This window comes from Micromys minutus, assembly GCF_963924665.1.
Source record: "Micromys minutus genome assembly, chromosome: 2".
NCBI lineage: Eukaryota > Metazoa > Chordata > Mammalia > Rodentia > Muridae > Micromys > Micromys minutus.
In genome coordinates, this window is record NC_137971.1 from 76,768,742 (window position 1) to 76,792,431 (window position 23,690).

Here is a 23,690-nt window from a genome sequence, read left to right on the forward strand (position 1 = left end):
CATTTTAAAGAGTCTCAGAAAGCAAAGTGTTAATTTATTTAATGCTAATTTTTAACACCAATAACCCCTGTGTCAATGGCTTCTGCTCTGGATGACCCGAACAAAGGAACTGTGACTTGAAAGCACAATACTGAAAAGAGATTAAACTCTGAAAGTCTGGGGTTTGGGCTTTCATCAATATTTTTTAAGATTTTATTTTATTTATGTGTCACATGCGGAAGCATGCACGTGAGTGCAGGTTCCCACACTGGCCAGAAGAGGGCACTAGATCCCTTAGAGGTGGAGCTACAGGGAGTTGTGAGCAGCCAGGTCCTCTACATGCTTAACCACTGAACCACCTCTTCATCCCCTGAGCCTTAATTCTAGCATAGTGCTGTCATTCTTAGTGAGACCACTGATAGCCAACACTAATACAGCACACTATACTGAGTGCTTTATACACAATTCTTAGATCTGTTCTGTAACACTGGGGTCTTCACTACTTGATTTATAAGTGAGAAAATAATGATCTCCCCCAAAGAGAGATAAAACTTATCGATGGCCAAACTGCAATTCAAATCTAAGGAGTCTGCATGTCAGACTCCATTATTTAATCTCTTTGAGCTACATGTCTACCTAAGTCAAATACACATAATTATCTCAAGGGCGTATGCATTTGAATAAATAAAATCAAACACTCCTACTGAATACTTTAAACTATTGGTGACAGTAATATAAATTTATTTTACCTTAAAAATCAAGGATGCTGAATGATATTACATTATTGCTCTTCTGCTTTACATGTAATAGAGGTAACATAAACTCATAGAGACCACCCATTTGGATATAACTTAGCAATGGTAGGAACTGCATTCTTGCTAGGTACTGATTATTTAGTCAGCAAAAATAAATAAATAAATAAAAAGAAAAACAAAAGAAAAACAAAAACAAAAAAAAAAAACAAAACAAAAAAACTCTCCCTACTGTCTCAATACTGCACATAGTGAATCAGTGTATTGTGCTATGTAACCAACACTACAAAACTTAGAAACATGCAGCAGTCATCTGTTTAGCTCATAGTTGTATGGCACGTTGGACTGTGCTCAACCAAATGGCACTACTGTCTGAAGCTTACTCAATGTAATGACAGTCAACTGGCCATTGATCCTAATCATTTGCTGGGCGGTTGGATTCCTGATGGTAGGAGCCCTGGGAAGGCTAGTTAAGCTTGTTCACATGGTCACAGTGTTCCTAAGAGCAGAAAGAGTATCAATGGAAAGGTTTCCTTGTGCCTTAGGCTTGGATCTTGCTCATACCAATGTTTACTAGATTCTGCCAGCAAAAACAAGACACAGAAACAGCCTAGGGCCAAGAGATTTCAAAATCCTTAGCTTGGGAGTTGGCTTTATGGTTTTTATCAAACACTGTGAACAACTTGTAATCCATGTATTAAAACCATAATCCCATGGACCCCTTCTTTATAGAATTTTCAGCTTGGGCTCACAAAAACAGTTCATGCCTTGAACATTTTCTAAAGGTTTGACTTTGTAAGTCTTTTGAGCCTGAGCAAGCAGGGAAGTGGCTATCTCCTCCACTTCAAAGACAGAAGAGGTCTCTGCTGCACATCACAAACACTCTTTTTCTCCACGGTACTGGATCACATAAGGGCATTTTCATGCAAGTATATACTCGACTCCACTCATTTTTATTTCTACTTTATGTTTTCTGGCATATCTAGAGAGAAGGAAGACCAATTTCCCTCCTTCTCTCATCCAGAGGTTCTTGACATTGACTAGATGTTAGAGTCAGCTGGGATTTAAGACATTACAGATTTTCCCAGACCTTGCCAGGTACCAGATGCATGGGACCCTCTGGCTGTAGAAACCTCTGCATTGAAGTTCTTAGGAGTACCTCAGGCAATTCTCAAGTATATAAGCAGTGCTGAGAACAAAGGATCATCCCAGTCCCCACAGCACTGAGCTCATACAATCCCACTCCCAACCTTTCTCTCCCTTTCACCCCCTGTGCACCAGGATGATGTGCACCAGACAACCTTGAGATGCAGCCAGTGATCACATGGCGGGATCCACTGGCCGGGAGTATCCACTTGTTGGAAATTCAAATCCTGGGAAGAATGCCCTGTGATCATATTCTCTTTACTTTGAAATAGGTTCTTCTTCCTGTCAAATGATGAACTTCTGGAGATCTTGTCAGAGACAAAGGACCCACTCCGAGTGCAGCCACACTTGAAGAAGTGTTTTGAAGGGATTGCCAAGCTGGAGTTTACAGACAATCTGGAAATCAAGGGCATGATCAGCTCAGAAAAAGAAACTGTTCCATTCATACAGACAATCTACCCAGTGAAAGCCAAGGTAATCCCCATGTATGGTTTCTCCACAGAAGAGCAAACTGGAGGGTGTGGTTCCCTGGGTTAAGCTTTTGGGCTCTAGTTTGGGGCATGGAATATATGGGTTTCATAACTTAATAACTAAGTCATTTTGAAGAGTTTTGAAGAGTTGGGCCCCAGTTACCTATTTCTAAGATGAGGATTATACTGGAGGCCCTGGGACAACTAAAACTTGTGGGAAGGGCTACCACAAAGTTTTCAGTAGAAGGAATCATATTGCAGGTGACCTGATAACACTTTTAAAACCCAATTAAACAACAACCCAGTCAGACAACAGAATCAATGAGAAATAGTGTATCACCTAACCTAGCTTTTCATATGTATATGCTTTGAGGGTGGGGGCAGGGTGGTACTAATCTCATTTATGTAGCCCAAGCTGGCCTTGATTTTGATATCCTCTTGCTTCAGCTTCCTGGGTGCTGAGATTACAGTGGGTACCATGACTCCAAATCATAAATTCTTTGAAAATGAGTAAAATTTAAGTGACTTCCAGTCACATAAAACAAAGTAGCACATAAGAAGGTGTACAGCTCTTGCAGATGACCCAAGTTCAGTTCCTAGAACCCTTGCTGATCAACTTCAAACTGCCTCTGACTTCAGTTCCAAGGATGCCATGCCTCTGGTCTCCACACACACCTGCACTCAAATGTACATACCTGTGTACAGACACACATGCAAACATACAAACACACAATGTTTATAATATTGGCTATAAGGAGAAGCATATTTTATCAATCACAATAGGGCTTTCATTTGCCTCCTGAGAAGCAGAAGGTTTGAGGAAATGCCATGAAGGAAAGGTGAGTTAAATATTTTGAGACTTACTAGACAACTGTAAGTAAGCGTAAAGCAATCAGTGAAAGAACATTGGCTTGAAAAGAAAGCAGTCCCCTACAGTCTCTGCCTAGGTTTGATTGAGTTGCTGACTCCCACTGTTTGTACTTCCCCACAGGGCATGGTGGAAAAGTGGCTGCTGCAGGTAGAGCAGGTGATGCTGGCCAGCATGCGGCAAGTTATTGAGGATGGGATTGAAGCCTATGCCAAGGTAAAAAGAAATAAACATACTGTGTCAGGGCATTGGGTGAATACATTAGAAGAGTCCATTCAGCTGAACTCTTTGCCTATTGCTGAATCCCACCTCTTTGAGCCTCAGCATCTTTTAATCTGGGAATCCTGGATCAGTGAACAGTTTTCTGATGAAGTTCGCTGGTAGATGCAGGTGATAGAAGAGAAAGGTTAGCTGTAGCCCTTTTGATTATGGGACTGAATGAGGGTAGGACTTGCTTCTTGTCACATGGAACTGATGGCTCAAGATCCATTTAGCACCCTTCCAGGTACAGATTCACTTGGATCACCAGTGACTGTAATTTAGGATGCCTAAGAGAAAATAACCTGTTGTGACAAATCATTAGCAAAGAGCCTCCAGCCAGGCTCATGTTGGCAGTGTCTGAGTTTTCTCCCCTCTTTAAGTATGTGTCTTATTTTTAGGCCCTACCCCGTTGTAAGACCCCCCCCCCTTCTGTCAAACAGACATATTCAACTAGTGCCTTTACCAAAGGTTCTTTGACCAATCTTGTTGTCCCTATGGTAGGTTTTAAATTATACATAAATTCCATTTTCTGTGACAAGTTCTGAATTACAGAGCAAGAGCTACCATGTGGAGTTAACAAGCAGGAGTATGTAATTCTTCCATTAAAAAACCAAGTGAACTCTAGCTTTAGTATCTAATGCTTCCCTCGCAGCACAAAAGCAGCACAGACAATATATCAGAAAGGCATAGTTGTGTCTGTTAAGACTGTTTACATCTCAAGCAGACTTGATCAATAAGATCTTGTGGAGCCCAGGCTGACCTCAAACTCACTATGCACCCAAGGCCATCCTTGAGTTCCTGATTCTCCTACTTTCAACTCCCAAGTGCTGGGATTACAGGTTTACTCCACCATGCCCAGTGTTTGTGATATTGGGACTGCACCCTAACCTTGAGTTTTAGAAACAAAAGTTAAGGGAAGAGGACTTGGCTAAGAAAAGCATGACACAACAACACAATATTATACAGTCATTAAAAAGGGAGATGTGAGACTGTCTATATATGTATATGTACACACACACATATGTAAAACCAGTTTTGAAACTATGAACTAATGCAGAGTTGGGATTGTTTTGTTTTGGGTTTTTTGGCATAAATTTGAGAGGCAAGAACATAAATCAATATTCCCAAGTCTAGCAGCTTGGTGGCACACACCTTTAATCCCAGTCTGGTCTACAGAGTAAGTCTGAGGACAATGGAGGATGACTATGGTTTTACCGTCTGGATGAGGTATGTGTGGCGGGGAGGGGGCTAGTTGTAGAATGTCAGTTTAAACCCACATGTGAAGAACAGAGTCTATGGTAATCCCCATTGCTCTTTCCCAGGTCCCTCGTAACGCCTGGGTCTTGCAGTGGCCTGGCCAGGTGGTTATCTGTGTCTCCTCCATCTTTTGGACCAAGGAAGTGTCTGAAGCCCTAGTTGAAGACACCCTTACAGTAAGTGAGCATACTTTAGAGCTAGCATAGGGGAACCAACACGGACTAGGATAGAGTAGCCATTTGGGTCATTTAGAATAGCCATCACAGTTTCCATGGAGACAGTGAAGTGGGAAATCTGGACTTGGAAATCTCCTGGAAGCCTATAAGAATTCTGAACCACAAGATGCTAAGTTTTACTTAGCTTTTGTTTCCAGAAGCTATCTAAAAAATCTTTCCAACAATTGGTCTTGGACTAGAAGGCCACTGTTTGACTCTTTCTTTATGCTGTTACTTTCTTCTCAGTGACCTCCATCCTAAACAAGTCCACCTTCAGCTCTCCTTCCTGCTTTCTCTGAGACCTGGTGCAATTCCATGACTGCACATCATCAGATCCAAACATGAATTTCCAGTTGATGCCAGTGCTTTACAGTTTACTTGTTGATGATGTGACCATGAGCACTTACCAACCAAACTGTCAGTCGTCTTCTCTGTAAAATGCAAGGGATTGTCACATTGCATCATGGTGTGGTCGGAGGGTTAAACAGATGCTAGTGTATCCTCAGAAGTTAGATGTTAGGCTGTGACCTCAATAAAAAAGATATCATACTTGTTCTGTTCACAATTATAACCCCAAGATATAATGCAATTTCTAGCATACAGTAGGTGCTCAGTGAATGAATAGCAATTCCACTTGTAACCATAGATAATTACCTATTATCACCTCACCATGATTACCTCATAAAAGATAACTTAATTCACTATTATTTACACAGGTAATAAAAATTAAAAGATTGGTACCTACCAAAAGTTAAAATTTATAGAAAACGATGACACTGGTGCTTAATACATGGGTTGCAAGCTTTATGACATCATTCCAAACTTCAGAAATAGAAATGTCTGACTCTTGTAACTGCATGTCTTTGTCCCAATTTGTTTCTTTGACCTGAAGACAAGAAACAGAGAGGAATTTTTTTATCACACACACACACACACACACACACACACACACACACACACACACACACCATAATCCTCTACAGGAATCATATTCTGCCACAAAATAACCGTCTATCTGCCTACCCATTCATGTATTCATATATATGTATCCACACATTCATGTATCCACTTCTCCATTCATTTGCTCATATCTATTCAGCCATTCAGCCATCTGCCTATCCATCTACCTATCCACCCATTTATATATATATATATATATATATATATATATATATATATATATATATATATATATATCCATTGATCCATCCATCCACCCATTCATCCATTGATCTACCCATCCATCCATCCATCCATCCATCCATCCATCCATCCATCTACCTACCTACCTATCCAACCATTCACCCATTACTCATCTGTCTGTCTGTCTGTCTGTCTATCTACCTATATATCCATTGATCCATCCATCCACCCATCCAACCCACTCACCCATCCATCCATTGATCCACCCATCCATTCATCTATCCATCCATTCACCTACCTATCCAACCATTCACCCACTACTTATCTATCTATCTGTCTGTCTGTCTGTCTGTCTGTCTGTCTATCCATCTATCTACCTAATCTACTATCTTCATCCACCCATCTACCCATACTATCTAGCTATCCATCCACCCGTCTATCCATCTACTCATCCATCTACCCACATAATATCCATCATTTCAGCTATCTACTCCTCAATTCATTCACCCATCTGTCCATGTATCCACTAATTATTTATTTGATAAACATCAGTTTGGTATTTGCTTTGTGCTGAGATTGCCACTAGGCAAAAATTACTAATGATACATAAGATAATACTGTCCCTGTTTCCATGGATTTATGATCAGTCAAATAAGGGGTTAAAAGGTCACTGGTTTAGAGCTGTGATAAAGAAGGAACAGAGATGCAAGAGGTGTGGGAAGAGAGAAGGAATCAGAGAGGGGCTAGTATTGAGGATGATTTCTCATAAAATCATTGTCTACAAGAGACCTGAACTATGAGTGACAACTGGCCAAACAGAAAATATAAGCAAGATTGTTCCAGAAAGAGGAATTAGAATTTGCAAAATTCTGAAGATGAAAAACACAGCACACTGTGGTGTACCTTGGTAGTTGAGCATTTGCCTGGCATACACAAAGCCTGGGCTCCATCCCTAGCCCTGGAAAGAGGAAGAAAAGGCGTGGTACATTACAGCAGACTTTTAGAACATTGCTTTAATATTTCTAATGTCATTCTATACAAAACAGTAGAAATTAAAGTTTTGACAGTTTTATACAAACAGAAAAGGTATATACCCCATCACTTACATAAAAATTAATTGATTGGTTTTGTTTTTTTTTCCAAACCTTTCCACTGCCTCAACTCACAGTATTACAGATTATAGTCCTACCTTGTGCTATGTACATATTCCAAATCGAAACTATGTAATTTACACAAAATCCATTAATATAACCATCCAGTTTAACATTTGGGAACATAATTACCTGACACATTGATAGAAAGCCTGGAATTCAGTTGCTACACAACCAATGTCCCTGTCTAAGCCTGAGAATGCTTTGTCACTAATCTGTAAAGAAGGCAGAGTCTGCCTGAATCCATAACTAACCTGACTGACAGGCAGCAAGGAGTCTCAGATTCTTGACCTGTACCTGCTGCCTGGCTTGGAGAACATCCGTGGGGTGAGGTGGGGTGGGGTGGGGTGGGGTGGGGTGGGGTGGGGTGAGGTGGGGTGGGGTGGGAAGGGGAGATGTGGAGCACTGTGGAGGCATCTCCACAGCATCAGACAGCAGTTCATGGACAATGAAGGCATTAGGAACTTCTGTGTTTCCGCATGCTGGGCACGTTATTGCTAACAATAACATCACTATTCACTGGGAGCTTTATTTATATCAGACATCGTGCCCATGCTTCTCAAACACTATCTGAACCCCCAGGAGAGCATCCAGGCTTAGTTGTAATGATACAGATTTCACACACTTGGAGGGCCTCACAGACTCAAAAGCACAGTGCTGGAAAATTGAAATGGTGCAATCTGGACTCAGGTGGTTTCTCTTTTTTATTTCTTTTTCAAGATACATTTTTTAAACTTTATAGCCTCTTTGTTTTGAAATATCAGACTTATATATAATGTCACAAAATAATATGAAGAATTCTCATATACTCTTCATATAGATTCTCTCAGATGTGGGCGTTAGGGATAACCAAAATACAATGATACCAAACAAGATATCGTCATTGATCTATTAATATCTATAGACCACTTTAATCAGTTTCCCAATTAAATGCCTAACTTTGTCCTAGGCTTAGACTCTGCCCAAGGCCTGGACTCCATCGAGGGTTACGTGCTGCATTTCGCTTTTGCCTCCTCTTCCTCCTTTTCCTTCTCCTCCTCACCTTCTTTTAGTGTCTTCCTATGTAGCCCAGGCTATTCTCCTTCTGTCTCAATTACCTTGTGCTGTGACTCAGGTTAAAACCACCATCTTCTGTTCCCTGTGTCTCCTTTGACCTGACACTATATAATTTACATGTAGTAAAACTCAGCCATTTCGACACCTAGTTCTGTGTTTTAAGAAGTGCATGTAGTTATGTAAGCACCGTTGTGTCCAAGATGAAGACCAGCTCTTCATCACCCCAAATGCCTTTACTCCCCCCACAGTTAGTTTTTCTTTACTCCAAGCATTTACAATTGTACCTTCCAGCCTCTAAAGTTCTGCCTTTCCCACAGTGTTATAAAAATAAAACAGAAGAGGTAATGTGGCCTATGTTAACTAGCACCAGATTCATCTTGAGGTCAAAGTGCAGGGTAGGAAAAGGATGGTTTGAAGGGCTGACATCCAGATCTGGCTTGGACCACTGGAGGGCACTGGCATTGCTGGGCACTTTGGCTGAATGTTTCTTCCTGTGCTCCTACCAGGATTTTCTGAAAAAGAGCAACGACCAGATCTCACAGATTGTTGAGCTGGTGCGAGGGAAGCTGAGCAGTGGTGCGAGACTCACTCTTGGGGCCCTCACTGTCATCGATGTCCACGGTAAGAATGCAGACTCGGCATTGCTCAATCCAGGAATGGTGGCAGGCCGGGCACATCTGTTGATTCTCCTAAATCGGATGACTCGGGGCTCCCCGATCCATCTGAGTGCTGAGCAGAGCCCAGGACCAAAGGCCCTCCCATCACAGCCATGCACTAAGCAGGACTCTCCACTTCTGAGAGGCACCAGCTTGGGGAATGATTGTAAACACAGCTGCTGGTGTTGAATATTCACCGGGTGCTGAGCTTTGTGCTAAGTGTTTATGCCTTTTCATTCTCACAAACATTTCCCAGGTTAGGAACCAGTTGTTAGGGAGGAGATAGTGCATTTGGAAGTGACAAAGGTTCCTCCCTTTGCTTCCACACCCAAGGGACTGGAAATGGGCAGGAGTGCAGGGAGAGGTAGTGAGAGACTATGCCTTTCTGCTCTTCTTTAAACAAAAAGAAATCAGAGGAGGAAGATGAGCAGGAAGTGGGGTCTTTGTGTAAAATAAACCACCTCCACACCCTGGTTCTATCATCACCAAGGAAACTAGGGATGGACCAGGCTGGTTGCCTAGGAACAAGGTCTTTCTTGCTCATATACCAGCTAACTAATGTGTCACAGTATCTATTCCCTTGGGACTGGTGCTCATTTCTGCCTGATTTCAGGCAGAGTGATGCCTATAAAGTCAGAGAGAGGAGGGAGAATCTATTTCTCATATATGGCCAAATACCCACCTGGTAGAGGTAAGGAAGGCAGGCATGATTATAGCCGAGCTTCTCCTTGAATGGCTAGGTTCACAAACATAAGCATGCATGCACACTTATACATGCATTTGCATACATGCTGAATACTGAAGACAACTCAAAGCTGATCCCTCATGCAGACTAGCTCAGAGATCTCAACAACTCTCATCCATCAGCACATAAAAGCTCATTAGTGATTTCCATAAACCTATAGCCACTCTCTGACCTCAGGGGTCACCACTGTAAGTAAGTTAGCCTTGAAATCCTATGAGAGGAAGAAAGAAGCTTAGAGATGTTTACCCAGCTGGTTCCTAGGGCTGGAAGGAGAGACATCCTTTAACCATGAATTCATAGGATACTTTCCCATGCTGTCACAGATTGAGATGATACTATTGACCTAGAAGGTCCTAGAAGTCTGGAATGAGAAACCAAAAGTCATATTGGAGATGTGTGAGCATTCAGGGTGATGATATTGCAAAGCCTCTGGCACCCCATCCTCACCCTCATGAGTTTCAGAATAGTTACATGAAGTCACCTTTATATAATATGTTTATATGTCAGGCAATTGGCTCGGGTGCTGACCCTGCCTCGTGCTCACTGTTTGTCTAAACACACATTTACATTTAGTCTTTGTCTTAGTTAAGGTTTCATTGCTGTGGAAAAAAAAAAAAACAACTCTTGTTTGTTTGTTTGTTTTATTAGGGGAGTGTTTGTTTTTGTTTTTTGGTTATTTTATGTATTTACATTTCAAATCTTGTCCCCCTTCCTGGCCTCCCCTCCACAAGCCTCCAATTCTATCTGCCCTCTCCTTTGCCTCTAAGAAGGTGCTCCTCTACCCACTAGCTCACACCCACCTTACCACTCTAGCATGCCCCTTGCTGGGGTATCAAGTCTTTACAGGACTAAGGGCCTCCCCTCCCACGGATGCCAGCCAAATAAGGCCATCTTCTGCTACGTATGTAGCCATGGATACATCTATGCGTACTCTTTCGTTGGTGGTTTAGTCCCTGGGAGCTCTGGGCAGTCCAGTTAGTTGACATTGTAGTTCTTCCTATGAAGTTGCAATCCCCTTCAGCTCCTTCAGTCTTTCCTCTAACTCTCCCATTGAGGTCTCCAGGCTCAGTCTGGAGGTTGGCTCTGAGTATCTGCATTTGTATTAGTCAAGTGCTGGCAGAGGCTCTCAGGGAACATCTATATCAAGTTCTTGTCAGCAAGCTCTTTTAGACATCAGCAATAGTGTCAGGGTTTGGTGTCTGCAGATGGGATGGATCCCTAGGTGGGGCTGTCTCTGAGTGACCTTTCCTTCAGGCCTTTTCTCTGCTCCATTTTTGTCCCTGAACTTCTTTTAGACAGGAATAATTCTGGGTTAAAAATTTTGAGATGGGTTGGTGGCCCCATCCCTCAACTGGGGGCCATGCCTATCTACTGGAGGTAGAGGTCAACTCTTATAAAAGACAACATTCAACTGGGACTGGCTTATAGTTTCAGAGGATCAGTCCATTATCATCACGGTGAGAAGCATGGCAGACTACAGACAGACATGGTGCCGGAGGAGACAAGAGTTCTACAGCTTGATCTGAAGGCAGGCAGAAGGAGACTGTCTTCTGCAGGCAACCAGAAGGTCCTTTTTTCCACACTGGGTAGAGCTTGAGCATAGAGACCTCAAAGCCCCACCTCTACAGTGACACTCTTTCTGTAACAAGACTACACCTCCTCCAATAATGCCACACCTCCTAATAGTGCCACGTCTCATGGGCCAAGCATATTCAAACCACCACAGTCCCCATAACCATTGCAGGTGATATAATTATATATAATATTATATCATACAGATTGTCTAACCAAGATACAGAGAAACTGAGTAACTGTCCCCAAAAGGCAATATTTGAACCCAGGTGCATCAGTTATTTTTTTCATTGCTACAGCAAAATACCCGACCAAAGCAGCTGAAGAAAGGAAGTATTTATTCTGACAGTTTGAGGGTTCAGACCTCTATGGTGAGGAATGTGGAGCATCTGCTACCTCCACATCAAAGAAGCTGGTAGCAGCAAACACTGGTGCTGAGCTAGAGTTCTCCTTTTTAAAATTCAGTCCAGAACAGGACTCATCGCAGGGAATGGTACCATTCATGTTTAGAGTGGGTTTTCCCATGCCAGTCAACCTAACCTGATCTGTTTAACACGCCCAGAAACTTGATGATTCTAGACCCACTCAGGTTAGCAATCAGAATTAGCCACTACACCAGGAAACCTGACTGCAGAGTGCACACATGCAGTACCTCTACTCCCTGAGGGGAGGCAGCTCAGCCTTCCTTGTCTTTTGGGGTAAGAATATCAAAGTCCAGCTTGTGAGAGTTTCTACTACCTGCAGGCTGGAAGCAGGCCAGGAAAATGGTAGAAGATATTCACACCTGAAATAGTGTGAAGACTGGGGACCTTGATAGCATCTTCCTATGCCTGAGGAGTCTATGGGGACAGATAATTCTGATGACTCCATGTGTGTATATGTATGTGTGTGTCTCTGCATGGTGTCCTATTAGCTCGTGATGTGGTGGCCAAGCTGGAGCAAGATCATATCAACAGTCTAAATGACTTCCAGTGGATTTCACAGCTACGCTACTATTGGGTGGAAAGCAACGTTCATGTGAAAATGATAACCACAGAAGCCTTGTATGGCTATGAGTACCTGGGAAATTCCCCCCGGCTGGTGATCACTCCTCTCACAGACCGATGCTACAGGTAAACTCTGAAGCCCCAAGCAAAAAGGGCAAGGAGAGAATTCAGGAAGGAAAGGCACTGGGCAGGAAGGTTGTGGTATTTGGGTTCCTTATGCTCTTTGTTTCGAACTCACATTCCAGAAGTTTTGGCCCTTAGTCACTAGCACTGATGGCAAGCAAGTGTGGAATTGGCTGGAAATGGCAAACCAGTGGGAATCCCAGTAAGGACTAGTATATTAGAACCAGTTAGCAGAACATTGGTGTGTGAGATAGTCACATGGTGCTTAAGCAGAAAGGTTGGAAACAGCAGAACTCAAGATAGTGCCTGAAGAGTCTGTGGCCATGTTAGACCACAAAGGTCAAGACACAGACAAGCGAGGCTGGGGATGTGGCTATGAGGGGGAGAGTTTGACTGGCAAGCAGACTGGGCCCTGGGTTCCACTCCCAGCACTGTAAGAAAATAAAACCAACAACCCCAAGCAGAGCATCTCTGGGCTCTGCATCCAGTCCTATAGAGAAAACTGGATTGTCTTAGCCAGTGCTTGGCCACTTTCCTTTCAATTCCTAATATTAGGTCCCTGTGTTTTGTTAACTTTCCAATGTTAATACTTGGATTTTCTTAGCTTTTGTATTTTTCCTTAGAGTACAAATTAGAATCTATTACTTTAAAGTACTATTCTTTAAGATTCTTGTAAAATTTTCAATCATGTGTTTTCTTTTTATTAGCATATATTAACTATAGAATACAATAGGTTTTGTTATAGTTTCATACAAAAATATACTATATTTATGAGCACCTTTTCTTGTCTCTCCAACAACCTCCTCTGATCCCCCTCCTCTTCCTAAGTAGTCCCTTTTCTACTTAAATGTCTAAATTTCGCACACGGGAGAAAACATGGTATTTGTTTTCTCTGAGTCTGATTTATATAGCATAACATGATAGTTTCCAGTTCCTTTCATTTTCCTACCAATAACAAAACCTCATTCTTACAGCCAAATAAAATTCCATTTTGCTATATATACCACATATTCTTTATCTACTCATCTATTGATGGACACTAAGGCCAATTTCTAACTTTGTTTATAAAAATTATCATGGTAAACATGGATGTGCAAATATCTGAGGTACATTGGCTTCAATTCCTTCAAGTGTATGCCCAGCAGTCCTGTAGCTCTATCACACAGCAGTACTTTCCTTCCATTTTTGAGGGACATCTATCCTAATTTTCAGAGTGGCTGCTCTGACTTAACATGTCCTACCAATAGTGTACGAGCTCCCCTATCCTTCCCATCAGTACCTGCCAGCATTTGTTGTTTGTGTTTCTTGATGACAGCCATTCTGGTTTGAGTGAATCCAGTGCAGTTTCCATATGGACTTCCTGGATGACTAAAGGCACTTACCCTGCCCCACCTCTTCGGACACTTGTACCTCTTCTGAGAACTGAGTGTTGTCTATTCATTTGTCCATTTATGATCAGTCCCCTGTTTTCTGTGATTTGCTATTTAACTCATCACTCACTTATTCTGCTCCTCATTCAGCAGTTTCCTTTCGGAGATACGTTCTATTGCACAGCCTTCAGATCTCCAGCATATTAAAAATGACACACATGGTAGAGTGATCATGACAGTAGAAAAAGTCCATTATCTGACAACCATTCCTACTCCTCCCCCTGTGCTGGGAACAGCTATAATCTACTCATTCATCAGACACCCTGACCACCATACACTATTATTAGCTCAGTCATGAAGAATAGTCATGTGTTGAAGGTCCCTTTGCACCGTGCATGACATCAGCCCACCCCAAATCTAATTAAGGCAGTGGAAACAAGTTCAGAAAATAACAAGTTACTGTGTTGCTAAAGTTACACAAACTTTTTCCAAGGACTTTGGGATCAGTTTCCACATCATTCATTTCTAACATCTGTCTTGCACCTGCCAGGCACTGTGCTCTTTCCTCTAAGAATATGAGCTGAATTAAAATGCAGCTCCTAAGCTCAGGTCATAACCCAATGAGACACATGCATTTTGTTGTCTCCATCCCATCCGTGTTGATGAGCTCTGGATTGTAGGATTTGAGTGCTTTTCACTTCTATTCGGTTCATTTAGATCCTCCTACGTATCCCATTATTCCTTCAGTCATTCTTTCAGGCAACTGGTGTAGGTGACCCTGCCATGCACCAAGCACTGTGTGCGGCTCAGAGATCACAATTCAGAACCAAACCAATTTCTTACAAAGATGATACATTGATCATACAATCGAAAGGGACATCTAACTATTTGCAAAATTCAAAATAAACAAAGCCCAAATTCTTGTATCTCAGGATTTTCACACTAAAGTTGCTGGACTTTTGTTTTCCCTTTCAGGACCCTAATGGGAGCTTTGAAGCTTAACCTTGGAGGAGCTCCAGAGGGTCCAGCTGGGACAGGCAAAACAGAGACCACCAAAGATCTGGCTAAAGCTTTGGCCAAGCAGGTATGGAAGTGTTGCACGTCTTTACCCTTTCTTCCTACCACTCTACTCTCTGGACCCAAGGAGTATGAAATTCAAGGTGATTTCACCTCAGCAGCAAAGTGGGACCCCAGTTCACTTGGAAGAATGAGAGAGGAGCCTTGATCCTGGCTTCTGGTTCTGGTTATTCAACTATGAGGAAACTAATCCTGCATTCTCCCTCTTTCTAGTGTGTGGTCTTCAATTGTTCTGATGGTTTGGATTACAAAGCCATGGGGAAGTTTTTCAAGGGGCTGGCCCAAGCTGGAGCATGGGCCTGTTTTGATGAATTCAACAGGATTGAGGTAACACTCCTAGGGGACATGTCAGAGGAGTTAGACATGGAGGGGTCTTTTTCCAGGCTCTCAACTCTTAGGAATAAAGTCCGTGTCACCTCTATGGCTCTTGCAAGGAGTTCGTACTTAATTCACTAAACATAAAGAGCCACAAAGAGACAGCATGTATATTTTAAATGCAGCCAACATTCCTATTATATTCATCCATTCACTGACTCATTCAGAAGTTAACTGGGGCTAGTGCATGTCAGTAATTGCATGACTTCATGAGGCAAAGATGAGTAAGAAATGATCTTGCTCCTTAGATAGTTTCAACCCAGTAAATTAAATTAAATAAAACAAACAAAATATGGTAGAAATCTAAAAGTAGTAGTTTTTTTAAAAAAAATAAGTTTTAACACCCAAAATATTAGATATTAGCCCAAAAGTTTAGAACACCCAAGATACAATTCACAGACCATATGAAGCTCAAGAAGAAGGAAGACCAAAATGTAGATGCTTCAGTCCTTAATAGAAGGGGGAACAAAATACTCATGGGAGGAAATACAGGGACAAAGAGTGAAGCAAAGACTGAAGGAAAGCCATCCAGAGACTGCCCTACCTGAGGATCCATCCCATATGCAACCACCAAACCCAGTCACTATTGCTGATGCCATGAAGTGCTTGCTGACAGGAGTCTGATATGGATGTTTCCTGAGAGGTTCTGCCAAAGCCTGACAGATACATATTAAGATGCTTGCAGCTAATCATCAGACTTCCAATGGAGAAGTTAGAGAAAGAAATGAAGGAACTGTAGAGGTTTGCAACCTCATAGGAAGAACAACAATATCAACCAACTAGATTCACCGGAGCTCCTAGGGACTAATCTACCAACCAAAGAGTACATACGGGGTTGGGGGCATGGTTCCAGCCATATATGTAGCAGAGCATGACATTGGTTAGCATCAATGGGAGGAGAAAGCCTTGGTCTGTGAAGGCTAGTTTCCTCAGTGTAGGAGAATGCCAAGGCAATGAGGTAGATGAGTGGGTGGGTGGGAGGGTAAGCATCCTCATAGAAGTTGGGGGATGGGATGGGAGAGGGGAGAATCAGGAAAGGTGATAATATTTGAAATGTAAATACATAAACTATCCAATAAAAAGATTTAAAAAATCACAAAAGAGTGGGTAATTGATTCTATTTAGATAGAGAATGAAATTCAGAAATGTGAGTATGAGGTTTTAATTAATAGATGCTGAATGCCTCTTAGGTGCCAAACACCATGCAAAGATAAAGTATTATGGAAACTTCTTACCCCTACACACCATACCTCATACACACATGAACACACACAAGCACATGTAGTTTTCCCTTTTTGTCTGCCAAAGCCCTAAATCATGGTCCTTAATTTTGGAGCATAAAGCTATTATAGTTCCCAGGTAGCTGAGGTCTTTTCTTGCTGAGTGAGAGGGGCATACTGGCAGAGCACAGCTTACCTGGGTATTCTCTCCATAGGTGGAAGTACTGTCAGTGGTAGCCCAACAGATTCTCAGCATCCAACAAGCTATTATCCGGAAGCTGAAGATGTTCATCTTTGAAGGCACTGAGCTCTCACTGAATCCAACCTGTGCTGTCTTCATCACCATGAACCCTGGGTATGCTGGCAGGGCTGAGCTGCCAGATAACCTCAAGGTAAATGTTGGCATTGATTTATATGGCATAGATGTATGCAGTATAGGAATTTTTAGACGTATGCCCCTGAAGATCTCATAGACAGCCCGATAATGGAAATGGCCAATGCTTCTCAGCTAGGAGAAAGGTGAAAGACTAGTGGGATGACAATGGCACTAAGATAACCCTTGGTCCCAGACCACCTCCCTTCCAAGGTCTCACAGTGAGGAGGGATAAATTCATAAACACAAATGACAAGTGGATGGCAGTGAAGCTATAGTGAGAGTCAGTGTTTCAATTATCTACAGAGGTCAGACAAGCGACAAAAAGAGAAGTAGGCTAGGCATGGTAGAGACAGGTGAATGCTAAGGCAACAGCCACCTCTTACTACCAACCTTACTGTTGCTAAGAAGGAGAGGATGGAAATTTATCATGGGTACATGAATTCATCTGAGTTTTACATCCTGGCTTATGGCAAACAAACACCAATTGCTAAGGGTCAAAGATCTACTTATGAAAGAACACCAAATTTCAATGTAGAGAACTCTTGCAAACCTAGACCAAGCCATGTCTATCAACCCCCTTTATTATTAAACTGGTAAAGCCCAAGTCATTTCCTTTAGAAAGCATGCTGTTTTGACCCACTAAAGCAGGAGTATGTGTACCCAGCGCTTTTTGCTGCTCTGTACTGAGTTACAGCCACTGTAACATCCACAAGCCCTGTTGCTAGTAGAAAAACGAGAACGCTTCAAGAGGGGAAGAAAAAAAGACAAATAGGCTCTCTTCAATAGGAGATGGACCTAGATGGCCATGGGATGCTGCTTTCATGGAGGCATATGAAACCCAAGGGATATAAGGCAGTTAGGTCTTATATGGAAAGAAAGAGAGATGTGGCCACACCCTCATCACAGACTTTAGTACATACTGCTCTACCTGCTAGAAGCACATTATAATTAATATCCAGAAAATCTTATTCAGTTCACTCTTCTCTGAGTAGAAAATAAGCAAAAAGATCTATCAAGAATTCCTCCCCTGTAGGTTGACATCCTTGTTTGTTTTCTGATGCTGTGATAGAACACTGACCAAAGAAACTTGTGGGAGGAGAGTGCTTATTTGGCCCACACCTCCAAGTCATGGTTCATCTTTAAGGGAAGTTGGGGCAGAAACTCAAGCAAGAACCTAGAGGCAGGAATTGAAGCAGGACCCATTGGAGGACTACTACTAGCTAACCTCCCTGGCCTACTCAGCTACCTTTATTAGTAGCTCAGGCTAGGGATAGCACTCACACAGTGAGCTGGGCCCTTTCACACATATCAAAACTCAAGAAAATGCCTCCATAGGCATGCTCACAGGGCCAATCTGATAGAGGCAATTCTTGAATTGAGATTTTTCCCTTTGCCAAGGTCTTTCTAGGTTACCTGACATGGGCTAGTAAAGTGTCAAAGCAGAATTTAGACCTCCATTTCTCCCTTTTATACATAGTTGTTATAACCATTTTTTGCTCTAACCTTTAGCCAATAGCCATGGTAGATCAGCACAAGAAACCTATACGAGAAAGACATTATAGAAAGTTGTAAGAAATAGTATGAGGAAGTCTAGGTTAGTCCTGGTTCTCCAGCTAATTAACTGTAAGAGTCATGCAAGTCCTTTTTCTTTTAAGTTCTAAGAAAATAACAAAGTAGCTTATATTTATTGATTACTAACTATGGGCCACATTTGTTTGTGAATATTTCACTGATACTATGTCATTTGTTCTCAGGATATTTCTATAAAGAGCTAAAGCTTTTAGCTTAGTTTTACAAGAAAATGCTAAAGTTTAGGATTCTATAACTTGCCCAAAGTGGTCTGTATCAGAACAGAAATAAAATCAGATCTTGCTTGATTTTAGAATTCTTGTGTTTTGGTCTTACAATCTTAAATGGCATTTGACATCCTACTGAATTTTAGGAAGTTGAGAGATGCTAGGAGATGTTATCATTTGGCAAAGAGTAAATTATAGTTGTAAAACCAGCATCTAACAATGATACTCAATACAGCAGTGAGTAACTTGGTCAAAGTCAGCACAGAGGTTGTCTGTCTAATTTATCTTCTGATCCTTCTTTTGATTATTACTCGGTTGACTGGATGATCACATGACTTCTCTTTGTCTCTGCAGATGCACCTTCCCTAAATATTTCTCTTATACACTCTTGCTCTAATCAATTATTTCTTTTTCAGGCCTTATTCCGAACAGTAGCCATGATGGTGCCAGATTATGCTCTTATTGGAGAAATCTCTCTTTATTCTATGGGCTTTCTGGACTCTAGGAGGTATGTTCCATTTGTTTTCCAGTGAGTTCAAGATAGCCCTAAAAGGCATTTTTTCCCTGTGTGGTAGATTTGAGGTAGATCATTGTGGTAGATATAGGAAAAGAATAAAACCTCAAAAAACTTTATTCTGGCTGATTTTAGAACGTATGGCCTTGGCTCTGCTTGTGATTGCATTCCTGAGAAAAGGCCCAGATTCCCATTAAAGCTGTTCTTCTCACCTATACATACCCAGACACTGATAAAAACTGTAGCTGATCATATCCTTCCTGTCCCTCATGCTAACACATCTATCCCCATATTACTAAATGGCTTAAAACAAGTCTATAAAACATGAAATTATTCCAAAGCTACAGAGAGAAATTTAGTATTACTTAATTAAACAATTTAGTTAAATGCTAACAATATAACATTTATTGACTCCAATTAATGGGGTTATTTCTGATTCAAGCATCTCCCAGTTTTCCAAGGCACTCAGTGGTCAGTGTTTTCATGTGCACACGTATACTCAAAACAGCATATACCAAGGGCTATGAATCATTATTAAATGGCTTATATTGGCCCAGTTCAAATTTTGCATGTTTTTATTATTGTCATTGTTTACCTTGTCTTTCCCTTGATTTTGTTGTTGCAATAAATGTCTCTTCATTTATTATTCTTCATACAGAGTACATAAATGTTTCTTATTTGTAGCCTAAGAATATACAACTTTCCTTGGCAAAAGGCTTCCCCCAAGCTACAGGTTTATATTTTCCCTATGGTATTTTCCCTTTTCACTCATTCAAAATTGCAAATGGATATTTCTGATCAGGAGCATTGCTATTCACGGGGAGAATCAGGATCCTGGGGTTCTTATAGCATGGCTATACCACATGGCCCAGGATGTTTTATGGGGAATGTTTTTATGGGTCAGCCTTGACCTGACAAATGTCACTTGTTTGCCCAACGCTGTCTAAGACACATTAGTATGGTCTCCTCTAACTATACATAGTCTGAGAAATGTGGTACTCAGCTGTGTGTCCAGAAAGACGAAGAAGCATGCATGCACATAAGGATATGTATGTACTGTGATGTACATATTACACTTTGAATTAGCATTCTTGTATTAAAATGCAAACAGGATATCAAACTATTGTAGTGTCACAGAAGTGGAGAAGGTAAATGTCCCCCAGTAAACCTTACTTTTGCTCTTCAGTGATTGACACAGCTAATGGTTTATCATTTAAAGCTTTTGTATGTCTGTACATGTCCGCATGCATTCATACACACATAGAGAGCACATGATGTGAGTTCATTTAGAATGCATGTTAGATATATGTGCTTGCTTGCTGCCATCCTATCTTTGTGAGTTTGCTCATTGTGATTCTGGCAAAAGACTTGCTCACGAAGTCCATGGGCAAGCTGAGTTTCTGAGGGAGCTGCAGTGAGGACCTGCAGCCATGTCTTTGCCCTTGTACAGTCTGGCCCAGAAGATTGTTGCCACCTACCGCCTGTGCTCTGAACAACTCTCCTCTCAGCATCACTATGACTACGGCATGCGGGCTGTCAAGTCTGTGCTCACAGCAGCAGGCAATCTGAAGCTCAAGTACCCCGAGGAGAATGAGAGTGTTCTGCTGCTCCGGGCCTTGCTGGACGTCAACCTGGCCAAGTTCTTGGCTCAAGATGTCCCCCTCTTTCAGGTACGCTGTCTTGGGGCCTTGGCCAGGGACCCAGGCTCAAATTGGGAGAATAAAATATTTTCTTCAGCACCTTCCCACATCTTCCTCCTCTTGGCACACTTTCTCATTCTAGCTCTCCACCTTGGATAGCGTGTGTGTTGGTGTATGCAGAGACCCATCTCAGCTACCATTGCTTACTGCCCTCCTTTAATTTATAAAGACAGATTCTTATTATGTAGCTCTGGCTGGCCTGGAACTCTCCTTGTAGAACATGCTAGCCTCAGTCTCACAAAGATCTGCCTGCCTCTGCCTCCCAAGTGCTGGGATTCAAGGCACAAGCACCACGAGTGACCTTCCACCTTTTTTTGGTTGTTGTTGAGATCCTGTCTTGCACAAACCCTGGAGCTCACCAAATCAACTAGAATGACTTGTGCCAGTCAGCTTCAAGACCCCACCAGTCTCTGCCTTCTCAGAGTTTGAGTTACTCACACATGTCATCACATGTAGCTGTTTACATGAGTGTTCAGGATCCAAATCAGGTACTGAAGCTTGCATAGAAAGCGGTTAATGGCGTAGTCTTCCCTAACACACCATTTGCCCTTCATGTTAATAATAGTAAAAAAGCAAAAAGCCCTATTTAGTTCCAAATTTTCATTAAAAAATTTTCTCATTATTTGCTTTAGATCTGGGCCATGGTATGTATCTAATGGAATTCGTTTCTTTTAGTCCAGGAAAAAAAAAAGTGTTCCAAATTTTCTAACATTTCTTCTCTTTGTAGACCTCCTTTTAAGAAAAGGTGAGCTAACATGACAGGTATCTTTCCCCCAAGCCCTGTTTTATTTCTCTTGAATTCTTGTATTACAGGGAATTATCTCAGATCTGTTTCCTGGAGTTGTTCTTCCAAAGCCAGACTATGAGGTTTTCCTGGAAGCATTGAACAACAACATCAGAAAAATGAAGCTACAGCCAGTGCCCTGGTTCATTGGGAAGATTATCCAGGTTAGTTTCCTCTGCCCAAGTCGGCGTGTACCTACTATCTCTTAGAGTTGGGAACTAGAAAGACCTAGGGGCAGATGTGAGCTAGACTAACAGCAACCATCAAAGCCCGAGTAGCAAGGAGTTAAAAGACCCATTTGTCAGTCTGTCATTCGTCAGCCTTTGCTTCCACAAGATAAAGTGTACGAGCCAACATTTCACCTAGCCATGCGATGGTGTACATGTGTAATCCCCAGAAGGTACAGCGATAATCTCAAAACAATAACAACGACAAAGCAAAATAAGATAAACACCAGCACTTTTCCTACGGTCATCTTTCTTGGGGAAGACTGGATACACCGAGCTTTTCATTACTCTGCACTTAAAATGCTAGCTCTGACTACCTTAGTCCTCAAAAAATAGTATTTACTCATCCAGCCTGAAAAGCACGGGAATGTGTTGGCCTTGGGCACAGTTACAGGTTTCCGGGTAACTACACTGGGAGTGTTATTCTCTCCCACCCGGAATTTCCGCCTGCTCTAAATGGCTCCATCGAATGTCTCAAGGATGGGGAGTTGGGAAAAGTGCTGCCGCACCAGCATAAGGACCGGAGTTTTGTTCCTGGTACCCCACATCAAAAACAGATCTGCTGGCAGCACATATCTGTGAGTTAGTAGTGGGAGGAGCCAACAGAGATGGGTGGGCCTTGGAGCTCAGTACCAGCTGTCTATCTGAATAAAGGATCTTGGATTCCAAGACATGGAAAGAATAAGGTGGCGAGCAATAGAAGACATGCAATTTCAGTCTCCACACACTTGGTCTTACACACACACACACACACACACACACACACACACACACACGTACAAAAAAGTCTTAAAAGTATGAATGATTACGATGATGTCACATGACCAACTCTGAACCAATTTCAGAGGTAAAACCTAGACCATAGCCAAGTGGAGATGAAATTAGCCCCACCCCTGTCATGTCAGCTAGGCCTATCAGTAGGCCACAGACAGGACGTCTGACAGAAAGCACAACTCTCTGTAGCCTGCCCTCACAAAGTATCCATAAAGCTTCATGCTAGTTGAAGTGTTTCCCTTCTGGCATCACTCCATGTAAAGCTGACTTACGACTTGCAGTAGTAAATTCAGTGAGCTGTGGCCCAACTGCCCAACTGCACACACAGATCAAAGTCTCAGAGATTCATAAATACCAGCTAATCTAGACCCCACAAAAGCACCGAGGTTCAGATAAAAACGAGATTTGGAATTAGTGTAGACTGAGGTTCAAATCTCACTCCTGTAAGATTCTTCTGTGGGATCTAAGGCAAATTGTTTCACCTGTCCAGGCCTCAGTTTCCTCACCTGTACAGTGGAAGGAGAAGCTTCCGTATAGAGTGATCTCTGAGCGCGCGTGTGTATTATAGAGTGATCTCTGAGCGCGCGTGTGTATTATAGAGTGATCTCTGAGCGCGCGTGTGTATTATAGAGTGATCTCTGAGCGCACATGTGTAGAAAGCACGAGACAGGGCATGGTGCTATATTCGTATGGTCTCCTCAGTCATCGTCAGCTTTGTCATTTCTCAAAGGTCTGTTGGGGACATTCTCATTCAAACCACTATAGTACTCAAGGGTAGGGCTGAAATTAATGGAATGTTATTGATGTGTTGGCGCCAGGCTCTGAAAATAGTTTTCATCAGCTGAGAGCTCCTGTCAGGTCAGAACAGTACAGAGACCTCCTATAGAAAATGCAGGTTGCTAAAATGATTCCTGTTGCCTTTCTTTAAACGTAAATGCCATATCTAATAAATTATAAATATGGGTGTATATGTAAATATATTTTTAAATAATAAAGTATTGTGAACCATAGTTGCCCTATCCCACTAGAAAATTCTACAGCTAATTCTTCCAATATAAGTTTTGGGGTTTCAGAAATCTAGCCCCTCTCTGTCCCTC

The 23,690-nt window shown here is 42.0% G+C and overlaps 1 protein-coding gene across 1 annotated transcript in view; it reads left to right on the forward strand.

Annotated features, from left to right (window-relative positions):
• DNAH3 (dynein axonemal heavy chain 3) overlaps nucleotides 1–23,690 on the forward strand; it is a gene marked incomplete at both ends in the record, with an annotated part of 162,012 nt that overhangs the window by 53,063 nt on the left and 85,259 nt on the right. Inside the window, 11 exons of the mRNA XM_080911468.1 lie at nucleotides 2,150–2,351; nucleotides 3,339–3,431; nucleotides 4,799–4,909; nucleotides 8,805–8,919; nucleotides 12,185–12,383; nucleotides 14,726–14,834; nucleotides 15,041–15,154; nucleotides 16,638–16,814; nucleotides 19,011–19,102; nucleotides 20,559–20,778; nucleotides 21,622–21,756. Coding sequence (XP_080767594.1) covers nucleotides 2,150–2,351; nucleotides 3,339–3,431; nucleotides 4,799–4,909; nucleotides 8,805–8,919; nucleotides 12,185–12,383; nucleotides 14,726–14,834; nucleotides 15,041–15,154; nucleotides 16,638–16,814; nucleotides 19,011–19,102; nucleotides 20,559–20,778; nucleotides 21,622–21,756 — 1,567 coding nt within the window. The remainder of the gene's footprint in view (nucleotides 1–2,149; nucleotides 2,352–3,338; nucleotides 3,432–4,798; nucleotides 4,910–8,804; nucleotides 8,920–12,184; nucleotides 12,384–14,725; nucleotides 14,835–15,040; nucleotides 15,155–16,637; nucleotides 16,815–19,010; nucleotides 19,103–20,558; nucleotides 20,779–21,621; nucleotides 21,757–23,690) is intronic.